This window comes from Anser cygnoides, chromosome 9 (genome assembly GCF_040182565.1).
Source record: "Anser cygnoides isolate HZ-2024a breed goose chromosome 9, Taihu_goose_T2T_genome, whole genome shotgun sequence".
Lineage (NCBI taxonomy): Eukaryota > Metazoa > Chordata > Aves > Anseriformes > Anatidae > Anser > Anser cygnoides.
Genome location: NC_089881.1, coordinates 19363847 through 19381274, shown reverse-complemented (window position 1 = coordinate 19381274; position 17428 = coordinate 19363847). Strand labels below are relative to the sequence as shown.

At 38.9% G+C, this 17428-nt stretch overlaps 1 protein-coding gene across 3 annotated transcripts in view; it reads left to right on the top strand.

Annotated features, from left to right (window-relative positions):
• Nucleotides 1-15394, top strand: part of USP13 (ubiquitin specific peptidase 13) — a 49466-nt gene extending 34072 nt beyond the window's left edge. For all 3 annotated transcript variants that reach the window (XM_067002276.1, XM_013174792.3, XM_067002277.1), the window contains exons 11-21: nt 460-585; nt 1860-2013; nt 2213-2387; nt 4442-4530; nt 4792-4914; nt 5399-5425; nt 7690-7833; nt 8782-8948; nt 9443-9605; nt 11236-11320; nt 11986-15394. In XM_067002276.1, the coding sequence (XP_066858377.1) occupies nt 460-585; nt 1860-2013; nt 2213-2387; nt 4442-4530; nt 4792-4914; nt 5399-5425; nt 7690-7833; nt 8782-8948; nt 9443-9605; nt 11236-11320; nt 11986-12079 (1347 nt within the window). In that variant the 3' untranslated portion in view covers nt 12080-15394. The remainder of the gene's footprint in view (nt 1-459; nt 586-1859; nt 2014-2212; nt 2388-4441; nt 4531-4791; nt 4915-5398; nt 5426-7689; nt 7834-8781; nt 8949-9442; nt 9606-11235; nt 11321-11985) is intronic.
• Nucleotides 15395-17428: the final 2034 nt, after the last annotated feature.

Genomic DNA, 17428 nt, shown 5'->3' with positions numbered 1-17428 from the left:
AACTCTGGAAAGGTTTTCTCCTGAGTAAAGCTGCCAGCTGGTATATCAAAGTGCTTCAATGCCCACATAGCTTTAAGTGAAACAAGGGTCTGAAGGAATGTCAAATGTTAGAGAACCGTGTAGACTTTTAGCCTTTCTGAAAACTACTAGCCTTCAGCAAACATTCTGTGATTCTATGAAACCTGCAGTAATCTGTTTTAACTTGCAAATGCCATGGAAAAATCAGATGAAGTGAATGATGCAGGAAATGTCAGAAAACACATTCTAAAACAGTCAAATAATATTTCAGGTTCCTTTTCATTTTTATTAAAATGGAAGTCCAGATGAAACTGAAATTATTATTTCTACAGTGATAGAAATGGCTCATAAATAGATCTAGTGGAGTGGTTTGGGGATCTTTGGTCCAAGGATGAACAAAAACTCTTCTTTAAAAGGTTTCTTTCTTTCATTCATTTCTAGCCACAACACAATGGGATATCTCCCCGAATGTTTAAGGCTTTTATAAGTAAAGGCCACCCAGAATTTTCCTCTAATAGACAACAAGACGCACAGGAGTTTTTCCTACATCTTATAAATCTAGTAGAGGTGAGAAAATCTTAATGGCTACTTCTTTTCTGTGGTTGTATTAGACAATGAGGACCAAGTTGTTATATGAACGGGTCATTTTTATATATATTATTTATAGTGTTGGGTATGTAGAAAATGGCACCAATTTAAATGTGTTTTGATTTAGAAACATTTTTTTATTTAATTCTCCCTTCTCATGACTTCAGACTCTTGCATGACCAGTGCTGCAAGAGATACAGAAAGGTCAAGCATGATTGAACAGTCTATAAGATTTATAAACGTATGTGTCTGTCCTAAAATTGCTGTTCATTTATGATTGCATGCTATCCATTTGTTTACCATATCAAAGTCTGTCTTGGAATAATAATGAATTAGGTGGTATTATTATTACAAATTTTTGTCTACACTGGGAGCAAACTAATCACCATGTCTAACTCCTTTTACAAATCCCAGCTGTATGTCATTGAGTCATTAAGGGAGAAAAGTCTCCCCTGATGAAGGCAAAGTGAATATTTGTCAGTTGAATATTTCTGAGTATAAAATGTTAGTTCTACTGAGTTCCAGCTCAATGCTGCGTGTAGAAGAACCAGTGCTGTGAATTTTAAGTATGTCTTTCTGAAAAGAAAATTTACAAAGGCAGCCAGTTTTGATTTAAAGCATTTCTTTCTTTTCCATCCTTCCTCCCTCATTTTCTTATTTTCCCCAAGAATCAAAGGTGTTTATTCATGTGTTAGTTCAGATGAAGTTATTCACATTTGCATGTATAATGTTCCACATCACAAAACACATTACTGATTACAGGGTGGCTAGAAGACTTCTTTTTTTTTTTTTTTAAACCTGATAACAGATATTAACATGAACAATAAGGAGGAAGATTTGTTCTGTGTATGACATTTCTATCTGGATAATGAACTACAAGTTTCTCATTCTGTTTCAATGCAGATTCAGAGTGCTAGCAACAATTCTGTCTGCTGAAGGGATGTTCCATGTTACTTACCTGAGATTTCAGTCTTTATTATAACCTGTCACTTTCGTACCTTCTTCTGTCTACCTTGACTCAGTCAGATTCCTTGGGTGCATACCCTGCAAATTAGTACCTTTCTCCAAGATATTGCTGTGTGTGCAGACATAAAGGACTTCCCTGTCATTGCAAGAGTTCTACATGCAATAGAATACAAGCTGAGCTGTCAAATCTGGGTGCAACATTGGTGTCTTTGTGCTTGCCATCAGTCTTTGGATTCTTTGGTCATCTAAGGGAAGATCATTAAAGTGAATGTTAATATTCCTTTCAGAGGAACCCAGTAGGTTCAGAAAACCCCAGTGATGTCTTCCGATTCCTGGTGGAAGAACGCACACAGTGCTGCCAGTCCAGAAAGGTGCGCTACACAGAGAGGGTGGACTATATCATGCAGTTACCTGTTGCAATGGAAGCAGCAACAAACAAAGGTAAGGGGAAAAAAAGAAGTCTATTGAGTGACTTTCTGGAAACTCTCCCAACCATGAATGGCATCTGTTGAGCCACACAAGAGTTTTATTGGTAGGTAGGTTATTCTGTTTCTAAGACCTGCAAAAATAAGACTGCAGTGAGGCACATCAAAACCGCAACAATATTCATTTAGCTTTCAATGTAATGTGTATTTCTCAGATGAATTAATTGCGTATGAACTGAAAAGGCGAGAAGCAGAAGCTGCAAGGAGAGCTCCACCAGAGCTTGTCCGTGCCAAGATCCCATTTAGTGCATGCCTGCAGGCTTTTTCTGAACCAAACAACGTAGAGGACTTCTGGAGCAGCGCCCTTCAAGCAAAATCTGCAGGAGTTAAGTAAGTGTCTGCCTGCCTAATAAAAACCCCTACTCTTTGCTTACTTTCCTACCTGGACATGGCACAGTGAGAAACAAAGGGCTTAATGGGCTTTGGGATCATGTTAATGTTGGGGCTCACAAATACAATGTGCAGATCAAGCTCAACAAGAGCTGTAATGAGCAATTGAGCAGGAAATAAATTGATCTAAGCTGTCAAACTCCAAGAGGTGAAATGAGTTGGTTTTTAAGAGCTTGAACTTTAAATGCTTATGGCTTAATTGTTTGCCCACATTTTAAAATTGATTCCCATGTATTAGCTAGTGATAGAGCTCTGTACTGAGTGTTAAGAGACACTCTAGATCTCTGTGCTTAGTCCCTTGATGTCTTCATTTGACTAAAAATGCTGAAGAGCATTGTGTGGAGGCAAAACAAGATAAAGCAAATGAAGGTTTTACTTCTTGTGTGAGAAAGTTCTTTAGATGAATGGAAGCCTTTGCATTTGTGAAGTGCTGTGCTGATAATGCTGTTTTAATTATGTTATTATGTTTATTGTGTGTGTCTGGATTTCAACCCATCCGCATCTGCAAGCTACAGGATTTGGTTGTATCTGTTAAGCTTGATTGCTGTTACTTATGTGGGGCCATGGTACAAGGTGCACATAAAAAAGAAGGAAACTACCTTGTGTGTCTACGTTTCGGTAGATAAAAGAACCAAGAACTTTTTGGGTTTAGAAAGCATTGAGATGAGATAGGATGAGAGGCAGAGGACTGAAGTTTGCAGGGGCAGAATTTCTTGTTAACAAGAGTTAGTTTCTTATCAGGTTCCATTTCTATATGTTAGCAGCAAGGAGTGGTTGAGAAATGAGCTCTGCAACTGGTTTGCTGTGATACCTTCTGTTTTTAGATCCCTTAACATTTCAATGCCTCATCCCTCTTTTTGTGTACAGCTTCACTCGTATTGAAAGCTGTGAGGCAAGTGCACGTGGTACAGAGAAAAAAGTAGCAGAAAGGTGTGGAGGTTTCTCTCTCTCTTTTTTTTTTTTTTTTTACTGTGACCATGTTGGAAGAGCATTGCAGTCTTTGAACAGATCCAGGGTAAATTTTAATTTAGCACTTCCTCATTCCCTGGATATTGAAAAGCACTGAAAGGTAAAGAAGAATATGTTTAAATTCAAAGTTTTCTGCTGCAGATAATAAAGTTACTAAAACTGCAAGGTAGAGCTAACCATAATTTAGAAAGCAACTATTTGTAATATGGAAGGAAGGCCTCATTTATGATGGGTTAATTGTATTTTACTCAGAATAAGTTGAATTAGAGGAAAGGATGTGTAAATGGAAGATAAGGGGAAAGGTTCAGGATACTAAATATGAGGAAAATGGGAACATGGAGAAGGAGAACAGCAATACATATAATATTTCATTGTGTTCAAGATTAACTTTTTCTCTTCATTAAGTGGACAAAAATCAGGTATCTGTTTCACCTCAAGAGTCATCTCTATTTTTGTTAAATATTGTAGTAGTTCAATAAGAATGTAATGTATTTCTGTATAGCATTTTTATATGAAAAATTCAAAATGAAATCTTTATCTTAATGAATGCTTTATAGGTGGACTGATACCTCATTGCCAATGCTACTTTTAGAATGAAAAATTGGATATTCCATTGTTAGCCCATTCTGTCCAAGCTATGCTTTAAAAACTTGCCCTAAAGTTCTACCCAATGCGTCATTGAAAAGTTATTTCCTGACATTCAATTTCAGAACTGCTTGAGTAAGCAAATTTAATATATTACTTTTAGTTGTTTCCTATATTTTTCTTGCAAGCTGAATAGCTACAAGGTTTTCAGCTGACATTTGGGATATAAATGTATAGAAAGCTACTATACTTCACTGTACTTGAAAACTTACTTTTCTGTGAAATTTAGGTTCTCACTTATATTTTATAAAATTCATCACTATTCATTTCACTCAGAATTACTAGAATTAATTATCTCAGTGTGCATGAGGTACTAAAATCTGTGCTGCTTTTGATGTTGTTGCCCTGCTTCACTGAATTGAATTTCTTGTGCTTCCCAGGACTTCTCGTTTTGCTTCATTTCCCGAGTACTTAGTTGTGCAGATAAAGAAGTTCACCTTTGGCCTTGATTGGATACCCAAAAAGCTTGGTATGTGCCTTTTGTACTTACCTTTTTCTCATTCTATCTGATATAACCTGTAAGGTATACATGCTTTCCTGTATGAGGACGTGATTTCATTCTGAGGTTTATACTGTGAAGATCCTAACTGAATCTTCTTTTCTTTTATGACAAATTAGACTAACCCATGTGAAGTTATCCTGGCTGTTTGTCAGCTAAGTACCAGAGTCCTGGCTCTATGAGGTCATTTTGCTGGATTTATACACTTAACCCATTTCTCTGTTTTTGTAGATGTTTCTGTAGACATGCCAGACTTCCTGGATATCAACCACCTTCGGGCCACGGGTCTCCAGCCAGGAGAAGAGGAACTTCCAGACATTGCTCCTCCCATTATCATTCCTGATGATCCGAAAGGTACTGACTTCTGTTCTCCTGATCCTCCCCCATGATAGAAAACTAGTACCTGAGGCTGTGTGCCAGATCAAAGGCTATGTCAAAATTCAGCTCTCTAAAGGTTTGAATTTTGACCCTTATCTGCAGTTCCTTACCATGACCTATTCTTTGTTACCCTCTTGCTCAGTGGACTGACCTGGTGTTAGTGTGTTTGGGTGATGGAACCTTATTTATAACAGAACAGATTCTTGTTTAAGTTGGTTTAGGTCAGCCATCAGATATAATTCCTGCTGATTTATGGTACTAGCAGCATCTCATTTTGAGTTGTTAGGGAGATTGCTAATTCAAGGCAAAACATCAGGGATATAAAGATGATCATGCTCTGCCTGTGTTAGGTCAAATATTTCTGTGACTTTAAAAGCCATGTATTTTTTTATGAAACAATATGAATCTATTTAGCCTTCATATGTGACTTTTCCTCCTTTTTTTCCCATGTTTTTTTCAGATCGTACGATGAACCATTTCATGGAGTGTACGTATCTCATTTTTCTGAGACTGGTATTTCAGCTGCTTAAAAAATTGCCCTGCTTTTGCTCAGTTAATGGCTTCTCTGTACACATAGAGATGCATGGAGCTCTGGCTGCATGCTTCCTTTAAGTAACAGCTGACATCTGTACTTGTTCAGCATTTGCTTGCATGTGTGCAGGACTCTTAAGAGTCTGTAGTAGCATAAGCATAGCTAGAATATGAGCTGCTACTATATCTGCAGTAACTTTGAATGTGAAATCTGATGTACCTATGTGTAATAAAATACAGTTGTTAACAGACTGGGAGATGTTAACTCAGATGCGATGTTTTACAATACTTCACACATGCAGCCATTTATTAGAAAAGAGACACTACTATTTTATACCTATACCTTTATTTGTAGGAACTAGAGGATATAGGTTTAAACATGATATATATTTGCATATATATAAGATGCAATGCAGATTCTATGGACAGAGTCTTAATTTAACAATTGTCTATGTTGAATGCCAAGCAGCACCTCTCTAGGCTTGAAAATTCCTTTGTTTTATGTAATAGCTTACTAAAGAGAAGACTTGGTTGCTACTTTCATTGATGAATCTGCTGTACTTCCAAACTGAAGTTGTTATGATCTTAGCAGAGACTTATTTCAGGTCTGGTTTGTAGAACAAAGGAGGTAGAAGCGCAATATGAATAAGGGCAAGCTACTGCATTGAAAGACCTCTTTGACTATCACTTTGCTAATTCATAGAATCATAGAATGGCTTGGGTTGGAAGGGGCCTTAAAGATAACCTAGTTCCAACCCCCACCTCCCACAAGACCAGGTAAAATTGCACCTTATCTTCAACATCAAGCCCTTTCCAAATGATTCTTAAAAAGAGAAAAGAAAAAACACATATTTTAGTCATGTATTAGTCATGTAGATACTAATGTATGCTAATGCAGATACTGCTGTAAGGAGTTTGGGATGATTATTTCACAATAAGTTTAAATATTGAAAAAGATGCTTTTTTATTTTTGTAAACTAAATTAAAAATTAAAAGGTTTGAACTTAATTATGGAGTAAACATTGCAATTTTTTTTTTACTTTTTTGTTCTTCTGTGCTTCAGTGTCTGTAGTGGTGTTCTGTGCTTCAGCGTTAGTATTAATGGTTGTAAAAATGCATACTTCAAAAATTTGCATTTGAAGTATAGCTGTAAAGCATGAGCAATAGTTGCTTTCATTTAGGGCAAAAAATCAGTAGTGGAGGTGTAGTGACTTGGTGGACTCTAAATTGTGTCTAAAACGTAATCTGGTCCTTCTGTTGCTATAGTTTGATTTTTTTTTTTTGCTTCGTTGTTAGTAGTAAGGGATACAGATATCTGTGAGGCGTCTTTAATATTTACTGTGTTGGAAACTTATTTTTACCTGCAGTTATCTCTAAGCAGAATTTTATCTGTGCTACTTCTCATAATAACTTATTAATGAGAGAGAGAATACCAAGAAGGTCCTTGTAGTAGTGCCTTATAGTATCAGCAGTGCTGTCAGAACAAATTAATTTTTCCATGCATCAGCAGAGGCAGTAGCAGAAGTTCTGCTCTAAGCTAAAAGCCCCAGAAGAGACAATGTGTCCGAGTGGTATGGTATGAGACCTAAAGAGAGGTGGGTACCACCTCTCCTGGGAAGAAGGACTCACTGAGTTTCTGCAGGTGTTCAAAAGCAGAACAGGCCTGAGCAGGAGCCAAAGACTCATCTGCAAGATGCCACTCATCAGTGGGATCTTGCAGTTCTGGGGGTTACAGCTGCTTGATCCTGGCTCCCTCTGGACTCTGATCTCAGCTGGAGCTGTCAGTCTGTTTTATTCAGAGGTGAAGTTCAACTGGAGACTGCTAGATCCAGCAGCCATGGTTTCTCTTGCCTGAAAGATCCTTTGTCTGGGAGCTGTGATGGCTGTAGATGGCCCTCTCTAGCTAAGCTCAGCACCTAACTTCACCCATTAAAATTCAGCAGTGAGTTCTTTTATTAATAAAACTCTGTAGGAAATTGTCAGGGTTTAAGGACCTATGTAGGTTAGTGAGACAAATGATTTCAAGTCCGTATTAAATACTATAATGCTTTGTACAAGGCTGCTTTCTAATGAGTCTGGCTTTATTGCTAACCTAAGTACTGGTACTAAAACAAATCCTAGCAATATGTATAGTAATATGTAGCATCACAAATAACATTAAGAAATACTGTACAACAGATTAAATTAGACTTCTATATTCTAGAAGGTCCTTTCTTGCAGCTCTAGATATTGATGAGTCTTCAGTTATGCAACTGGCAGAGATGGGTTTTCCTTTGGAAGCATGTCGGAAAGCCGTGTACTATACAGGCAACCTGGGTGCTGAAGTGGCTTTCAACTGGATCATTGCACATATGGAAGAACCAGGTTAGTGACCGGAAGGTGTAAACTAAACTCAACTCCTGGTTGTGTATCGTGGCAGTCAGTTGAAATTTCTTAATATGTGACAGAGAAACAACATCCCCCTTCCTCACCCCAGGAAACTGGAGGTGTGAGTGAATTTTCCTAAGCTGCTCCTAGGATATGCAGGTCTTGGCCGTCATATGGCATCCTCTGTCTAGAAGACGACAACAACAAACATAAGTTACACCAAAAGTACTGTCTCGTGTCCTCACTGATGGTGTGGGCCAGCTCTCTGTTTTCCAGCCTTTGGCTAGGTCTGTGCTGCAGAGGGAAAAGCTGACTTGTGATTAAGCGTAAGTACAGAGAGCTCTGTTTTGTGGATGCTTTTCTTCCATATCAGCCTTCTCTAGCTCAGGTTAGTGCATTCACAATATACTTAAAACTTGTGCTATCTACTGATGGACACCTAATTGGCAGCTAGATGTTCTCCACTTCTTGTGTTTCAACAATACAAAGTTTGAGCCTGTGATTCGGTACTGAGTATACCTGAGCACGCCCTTGCCAGGGATCTCCTGATTTGGTTGAGTTCCCATTTCATTGTGGACTCTTGTGTTGCTTGTGTAAATGGGGAATGGGTTTTACTTGAGCTTAACCAGCATATTTCAGCTATGGAATCGGTTAATTTTACAACTGTATGCACATCAGCTGGATTGTCTACTGTTCTGGTGTCATCAGTGCTTCTACATCAACCTTTGCTACTTTCCTTCAGTTGTTTCACTTCTGTCATGTGCCAAGTCGTTGCAACTTGTTGTTTTTAAGGCTTTCCACACATCTAAGTCCCAACTGGACAAGTGAAATACACTGCACATTGATTTCCAGGCTGCTTTTGAGCTCCTGTTTGTTGGTCTGTGTTGTTGACTTTCCAGTTCAGTGGGGCAAAAGAATGAATTGATGAATGTTTGCTTGTTCCAGACTTTGCTGAGCCATTGGTTGTACCTGCGTTTGGAGGAGCCACTTCCAGTGGAGCGGCTGGGTTAGGGGCTGTTGGGCTGGATAACCAGCCTCCTGAAGAGATGGTTGCCATTATCATTTCCATGGGCTTCCAAAGGAACCTAGCAATTCAAGCGCTGAAGGCAACAGTGAGTTCCTTGAGTTAGTGGTAGCATGTGGATTTCATTTGATATTATGTGCCTTGTATGTTTCTGTGTTCAGATACCTGTGAAAAATACATATAAAAATCCAGTTAGTGGATGATGTGCGTAGAACTATTCTGGCAAAGTGTGGGATGCCTGAGTTGGTTAGGTTAAAGTGGAGAAGGTGGGCAGTGTGCATTACATAATGTTAAAATGTAGTCAAACATCTGAGAAACAATCAGAATGCCTAAAGACCATGCATCTTCATGATGGGAAATCAGGGACCATGGGGAATGTTTGTGGGAAGATTTTTTTTCTACCTGTTAAGCTTCTGCAGAGCGCTTGTTGAGTACTGTTTTCCATGGAGGTAGAGTATATATCTTAGAAGTTTTTAGGGCTTTTGCATATGATCCATATTTGTTTCAAAGGCTGGTATATGAGTGGTAGCATGATTCTAGAGAATGTATTAAGGGCTGCTTTTTTGTTTGATTGACTCACAGAACAATAATTTGGAGCGTGCCCTGGAATGGATCTTCAGCCGCCCTGAACTTGAGGAAGAGAGTGAGCCTGCTTTGGACATGATGGATATGGAGAACCATGCTAACGCAAATATCCTTGCAGAGACAGGATCAGAGGGACCCAGGATCAAAGATGGGCCTGGAAGTAAGTTCTTCAGCTTAGAGTTGGCTATTGTGCTATTGTGTCACACCTACCCAAGCACTTCTTACAGACAACTTACTTCTAATCCTGCTTCTGGGGCTGTGCCAGATGTTGTGGGACTAATTCCTGTGGTCTGTTTTTGCTCAGTAAACTTTCTCTGGACTCACTGAATAGCCTGAGTCCCAGCTTTTTGTTGCCACAGTGTAAAAGTCTCTCCGGGCCTAGTTTTACATTTTTGTTTGCTGTAAGATAGAAGGACAAAGAAAAGCTAGAATGCTGAAATCTTCAAAGGCTGAGCATCCCAAAGATAACACTGCTGTTTTCAGACCACCTGAGTTTCTGTCCTTCTGTAGTCTGGGGTGAGGTTGGGTGGGTGGGTTGATAAAATCCCTTTAACCAAATTCCTTATTCTAATGTGGCTGGTATAATTAGCATCCTGTTTGTACTGCTTTGATGTTTTCTTTTGGGTGATATTTTTTTCTTTGAGATTCTCAGTCATATGACTGCTAAATAAACCACAAGATGGAGCAAATGTACAGCAGTCAAAGTTGTGAAGTAGGCAAAAAAAAAAAAAACAACACACAACAGCTTAAGTGTAAAAGCACTAGAGTACAATAGCTCAGTGGTTCCAATGTTATACTATCACATAACATTTCTGAAGGGTCATTTGTGACCTGTTCTAATAACTGTTCTATGTTCTAAGCTTGTCCCTCTGGTCTTGACTGTAATGGTCTTAAAAATATTAACAGCCAATTTGATTTTGTTTCTGTAGTTGCCATTTTTTTTATAAGAACATTAATTTCTTTGTTTCTGACATTATAAAATCCAATCTTAAGTCTCATGGAGACGTGGGAAAGATTGATAATCATTAGGTTAAAAAAAAGAAAAAAAGAAAAAAGATTTGGAATAATTATTTTTTGTGGTACTTAGCCTTTATAGACTGAGACCATTTACTGAGTGCCTGAAATCCTGATAACCAACATGATACTGTAAAATGGCTCCAGAAAGCCCTCTCCACCAAAATCCAGGCCTCTGTCCTTATGCAATATCCTGAAAGAAGGTACCCTTTTACTTTTGGTGGTAATCTGGGTGAATGGCATGAATGGGTGGGGAGCAAGAACCAATGATGAGTTCTCCAGAGGCTCAAAGTACAAAAATTGTCCTTTGTATTAAAGGAAGAGGTTTCTTTCCTGTCCTCCCTTTTATGGGCTGATGAAATTTAGAACTTACGTTTTTTTTTGTTTGATTTATAGGGGATCTGTGATCACGCTCAAAAAACACATAGCTAATCTGTGTGTGGAATGAACTCCATATCTAGCACTTTCTGTGGTGCTCTCTGTGAACTGGGAATGAATCTGCTGTTTTCTCTTTCCAGGGCTGTGATCACAGCCCTGCTGTACATGCACAGATGTATGTGGGTTTTGCTTGGATTGTTTTGATGTTTGACAGTGAATCTGAGCACTAGTTAAACCGAGCATATGCTGCAGTCTTAACGGAAACTGTGTTTGGGGATGCAGAGTCTGAGTTAGGAGTGCTCAGGTGCTTCTCTAGGATTAGAAAGAAAAGTTTCCCCTGGATTCATATTGCAATGCTAGCAATAAGACTTATGCTCCCCCTTGTTTTTATTAAACAGGATACGAGCTGTTTGGGTTCATCAGCCACATGGGAACATCCACAATGAGTGGCCACTATGTTTGTCATCTCAAGAAAGAAGGAAGGTGAGTTGACGATGAGTGGAGGGAGACACACAGGTGTACGAATGTTTTCTTTGAAACATGCGTCTGTTCAGAGCAGTATGTGTATTCATGGCATGCAAAACACACGTTATTACCATGTATACATTTCCCACCAAAGGGATGAAGTTTCTGATTGTTACAGATATAGATGTGATGAGCCAACTCTGATACGGCTGAGGTCTACGTTGAAATGAACCAGTGGATGTTCTGTCCTTGTTATTACAAATCTTTGTTCATTTGGGGGCATCAGTTTTGTACCTGACTGTTTATCTGAGCTTCCCCCAACTTTCTCTCCCTTCCCATCAATAGAAACCCATCAGACTATGGGCTAATACTAACACTACTACTGATAGTACTGCAGTACTGGTCCTGGCTGTGATTTTGATATCCTTTTTTTTTTTTTGTTTATCATAAATCCATAATTTTCCTTCACTTAAACTGTAACTGCATACTCCTCTGCACATCCCTCTTCCTTTTCTGTTCCCAATATTGCCAGTAAAGGTGCTTTAGCTGTTTCTCAGGTCATTTTTTCCTGTTGTAATGCCTAAATTTAGATTTTAAGTTCTTTGAACTTTATATTTGATTAGTCCCTGATAAGTGATGACTTTTATACAGACAGAATGTAATCAGTCTTGTTTTCATTTCAGATGGGTGATCTACAATGACCTTAGAGTCTGTGCCTCAGAACGACCTCCGAAAGACCAGGGCTACATTTATTTTTACCACAGGATACCAAGTTAGGCCTCAAATCTATTACCTGGCCTTAAGAAGCCATAAGCCTTTTTAACCTGCCAAAAAAAGCATCCAAGAAAAAAAATCAAAGCCAACAAAAGACCCCTAACCCTTGGACTACCAAAAAGCAAAGGAAAACATGGGATATTTATAGTTTATTTAAAAACAGTTATTTGATGCCTTCTTAAGCATTAGAGGGAAAAATTTTTATCAGGTGATGTATAGTACCTTGTTTTAAATTTATACACCTTAAAGGATACCTTAAGACCATGCAGATTACTGATGGAGTTTGCAGCTAGTACATGGAGAAAGCAGGATTTTCAGAATTGGACAAAACCAGACCAGTTCAGCCCAACTCCTGTGTGTTCAGTCTGTGCATCCATTGAAGACCATGAAGAAATATTTGCATCTGTGGTAACTGGGAGTCACTGTTTTCAGCCAGAGTCCAGACCACTTAAGGAAATAATACCACATGTAAAGTTGGAGGGAGAGTGTGTGTGAGTGTTCTTCAGAGCAAAATGTCTTATTTGAGATTATTGTCATTACAGTGAGAAAAGTCAGCTACAAATACACCAGTCTTGTAGTGTTTCATTTTGCATTTTTGATGCATAAAACTAAGAAACTAATGGAGATGTCAGTGCCCTGTACATTTTCTGCCAAAGAGAAATAGTGGATTTTATTTTCACAGAGGTAGGTTTCTTCATCCTCTCTTGAATGTTTGTTTTGAAAGTTCTTAGAACAGATTCAGGATTACAAGTGGCTAAAAGAAGGATTTTTTTTGGACTATAAAATTAAATAGTGTGTTCTCAGGAAAAGCCTATTATTTTATTTTATTTTATTTTATTTTTTTCTATGAAGGAGGTAAAGAAGGAGTTATTGTCCCATTATATTTGTTTCAGGAAATTTGCATCTAGCTCACTCACATTCCAGCTGAAATCAACTCCCTGACAAAGTACTTGCAGTGCCATTCTTCTTTCTGCCAAAGGCTGCTTAAGTATTTAATTCCATCTACGAATGGGGAAAATTGCTTAGTAAAATTGCTGTTATATTTATTTAATGACCCCCCCCCCCCCCCCCCCCCCCCCAAAAAAAAAAAAGGCAATACCTTCTCATGATGTTTCAGATTTCTTGTAACTTAAAATCACGCTGATAATCTGCTCTTTTACAGACACCTTCTTAAAAGGGGTTTTATATCTCTGGCAGGGATGAAGGGTGGGTAGGTAGGGGCTGGCCTTTCCTGCCCCTTTTTTGTTTTTTATTTTTTTTTGTGTTATTTCAGTCTGCAGCACAGGCAAGAATATATATATGGGTTTTTAAATTGTCATTGCAAACATTAATTCTAGAAAAAAATACAATGGTGAATGTGATACTTTTCGTGATTCCAAAAACTACTAAAAGTTCAAATGTGTTAGCCACTGCTTAGAGATGGTTGAAGGAGTTGCCTCATGTAAGCTTACTGAGCCTTTGAAGTAAATTGGAAAGGTCAAAACAAACAAAAAACCTTGCAGAATATGAGAGAAGCAGGGAGCTTTAATTACATTTTCTCTGCAGTACCTGCAAGTTTAATAGAAAAATTCAAGCAGCTACAAAAGCGAACTCGATTTAAAAATCTGGCTATGAGCAGGGCGTTTCATTTTTTTCCAGCATTTGGGGGAAAAAAGTAATCATGCAGAGCCAAAAAAAAAAAAAAAAAAAGAAAAAAGTGTATTTTTTTTGACAGCTTCTGATCTTAAGAAATGAGAAAAATCCTAGTGCAATAATTCTGTAAATGGTGCCTAATTACTGGGAAAGCTTCCTCCATTAAGCGCTCTTATTGACACAAAAGCATGGTGCTATAGCACATTAAGTGGCTCCTGTGAGATTCAGCTGCTTTGTAATTATTAAGCCACCAGTTCTGGACAAAATAAAATCTGCCAGTAAATTTCTTCCTTCCTCAAGGTTTTTGAGTATTTGTGTATCTCACCAGAAAATGCCAAGTTTGAAAATGGGATCAGCAAATTATGCAGTGTCACATCTTCAATTTAAAGTGAAAGAACAAAACATTCATATATCTATATTTGTGCTTTATCATTCTGGCAGTGGGAAAAAAAAAAGGGACAAAAGATGTCTTTTATTTATATTTTTTTTGAATGCCTATTTATATCCCAAGGAAGTTCAACACATCAGCTTCCCTCTTGCCTCATAATCTCAAAGGGCTATTTATAAACTAACAAGATCTGATGACTGTTACCTTTTTACTTAGAGACTCTGGGTAAGTAGAAGCCAACAGAGCTGTTATCATGTTCATTATTAAACTGGAAACGTGGCTGGTCTCATGGGATTAAGGATGGAGCTTGGACTTGAGCAAACCATTTGTCTGGTGCATCCTAAAACAGGAAGAGCTGTGGGACTGATACTGGTTTCAGCTGACATGAGACACACTTAGAAAGGTGACAAACTGGAAACAATAAATGAAAGGGGAAGGGCATTATCTGGCTGCAGCAGGTGAGAGGTAGCACCTCGGCTTCTGAAGTTCTTTTCAGTTGAGCACTCTTGTGTACCGCCTGCCGAAATGAGCGAGTGGGTCAGAAGTGTGGGGAGCAGTTCAGGGGAAAGGCTTACAGATGGGCTAAAACCTAGCACTTGAAAATATCTGAAGTTCTTCGGGGCTTAGTGGAATTCTTCTCTTCTCTCCCAAAGCAGAGGTTTTCCACCTTTTCCAAATGAGCAGTTAATTCATTTCAGTTTTGTGATGGGCTATCAGGAGAAACATCATGAATCTGGAGGAGCAGGCTGTCCACTCCTGACAAAGCTATGGTTTAAAAACAAGTCTAGATGGTTCTCGACTCCCATCACTTGTAATTCTGCTGTGCTCAGTGACTTTACTTCTAACCTGCACTGGTGGAACTAAAACCAGGATCAGTTTCTTTGGCTCAGGCAGCCTCCGCTGAGTTGTAGCACACATTCTGAATGCGGATGCAACTGGAGTTATTAGATTGTTTTAGAAGCATCTCCATTCCTTTTGTATTCCATCCTGGCAGCAGCCATTTTTATCTCCATTGCCGTTTTCATGCATTGAAAGACTATGCAAAATACATAACTGGACATCACTTTTTATTCTGTTCCTATCTGCCTGTCTACCTTAATGGCTGAGATCGGTTTCTGATTTCTGTTCACTCTTCAGAGGTTTTACTGTTGTATCCTTGAAGTGTCTGTACTGCTTTACTTTGCACCATTCAGAGTTGTTTGCTTGGAGCACTGTTAACGTTTCGGAGAGTATTTGGGATGTGAAAGGTTGTGAATGACATTGTTGCAACTGTTTTAAATTAAAAAGAAATATTCTCACTTCTTGTGGCTGTGTGGATTCTTTCTTTCTTTCTTTCTTTCCTGTCCAAACTCAAGAGGAGTAGACTGAATATGTTCTGATACTGCCTCTTTTCTTACTCTCTGTGGTCATGTTTGTTGTTTTACCTAAAAACTTGCATGGGGGAACAAAGAGGTTTGTGAGAGGCTTAATCTCTTGTGGCAATTCTCTGGATGGCAAAAAACAAAAACCTTAAAATCCCCTCTGCCTCCCCAAACGAACAAAAACCCAAGTGCAGAATGGGTATAACATGGCAAAACTAGAAAATAGCGTTTCCATTGCTATTTTTTTTTTGGTTGCAACTTTTAAGCCAATTGAAGTTCTTTGAATATAAGAGTTGGCAATGTTCACATGGAAGAGTGCTGTCATTTCACTCTGTTTCTTGCTGTTTAATTATAGCCTTATCTTGGTATGTAAATCCTTATATTCATTTAGGAATTTGACCTGCTGTTCTGTAAAGGATTGTTTTTCTTCATGCATAAGGGATTTGCATAGCAGCATGACCACTGGGATCTTTGGTAGATGCAAGAATAGGCCAAGAAAGGAGACTGATGGATGGCAACCCTTTGGTCTTTTCACAGGATCATGGGACCGTGAGCTGGAGGAGATGCAAGAGGCGAACCTACCAGGTTTTAAGTGACATTTTCTGACATGGAAGTAGGGGCCACGTGAAGCGTTGAGTGATGACAGGAAAGGTAAAGATGGTTCAGCCCTCAAAGTCCAAATGTAATGATCTGTTGGTTCTTCTCTATCACAGATGTTCTTTGTGACCACGACAAGTCACTCTGCATCGTATTCGCACCACTTACAGCAACTGGAAGAGGTGAGGGAACGTGGCTCCTTGTGCAAGCTAAGGGGCAGATTTTAAGGCCCTGTTCAGACTTCATGTGAGAATTTCCTGTGTGGAGTTGTGACCACTGACTTTTGCGGACTGCTTGGGGAAGGCAGTATTAGATAACTGACAAGTGAGTACCACCCCTGGTCTCAGTTCCCCCTCACTAGAATAGGAAATAACACCTCTGTCCTTCAGGTGTGCTACGAGCACGACATGGATAAGCAAGGCACTGACAGCTGTGATGAAAAATGAGTGCTATAAAAATACGGAGGACAGATAGTGTATGGCTGACAGCTGTGTGCAGTAGGTGATTATATTTGCAGACTGTTTTGCCAGTGTCCTTTGCAGTGATTTTTTGAGCAGTTCTGTGTGTAGGATTTCTGCTCAGCCTCTCTCTTGCTTTAACTTCAGGACTACAGTGCTGTTTTCCTGGTCTGTGTTTGCTACAGAGCACATAACTAATGGACACTCCTGCTTATTCTTTGTTGGTATGCTTGAGCAGCAATAACTAAACTAATTTTATCTTCTCCTGGCAAAACACACCAGTGTCAAGAGCACAATTACTCACACCCTGAGAGTTTAGTGTCTGTTCCCTTCTCTTCTTTAGGGGAAGCCATTTAGACCATAGGCAGCCAGCTGACTTTTCTGGCAGAATTTTCCTTCCACAGGCAAACTGTGGCTCTGTCTTCTGTAGGTTTTTTTTGTTTGTTTGTTTGTTTTTTCCCCCTCTCTCTAGACCACCCTACATGTCCAATGAGAGTGGGGTCAGGCCTCCAGATCCATCCCAACTTTGTACCCTCCCAACCCCGCACCCAGCAAAAGCAGCAGGCTGTCACATCTATTCTGTCAGCAATTTGTGTGAAAGCCAAAACTAAAATCACTGCCAACTCCCACGGTGGTTTGTGGGAAGTTGCTTTGACTAATGATGTAACATACCTTTAAGAACACTCAGGATGAGACTGCGAATCTGACTTTTTACTTCAAGGTCTATGCATTCACCATGTTATGTTGCACTAGACAGGATATAGTTATATAGAAAAGCTCTTCCTACTGTCAGAATAAAGGAAATTATATGTTTTCTGAAGAATTACTTTCGTGACATTGTGAAGAACAAGATTTGAAAGTTTTTGTATTCACATTCTACAGTATGTGCTTGATTTTTGCTTATTTTACTTCTGTA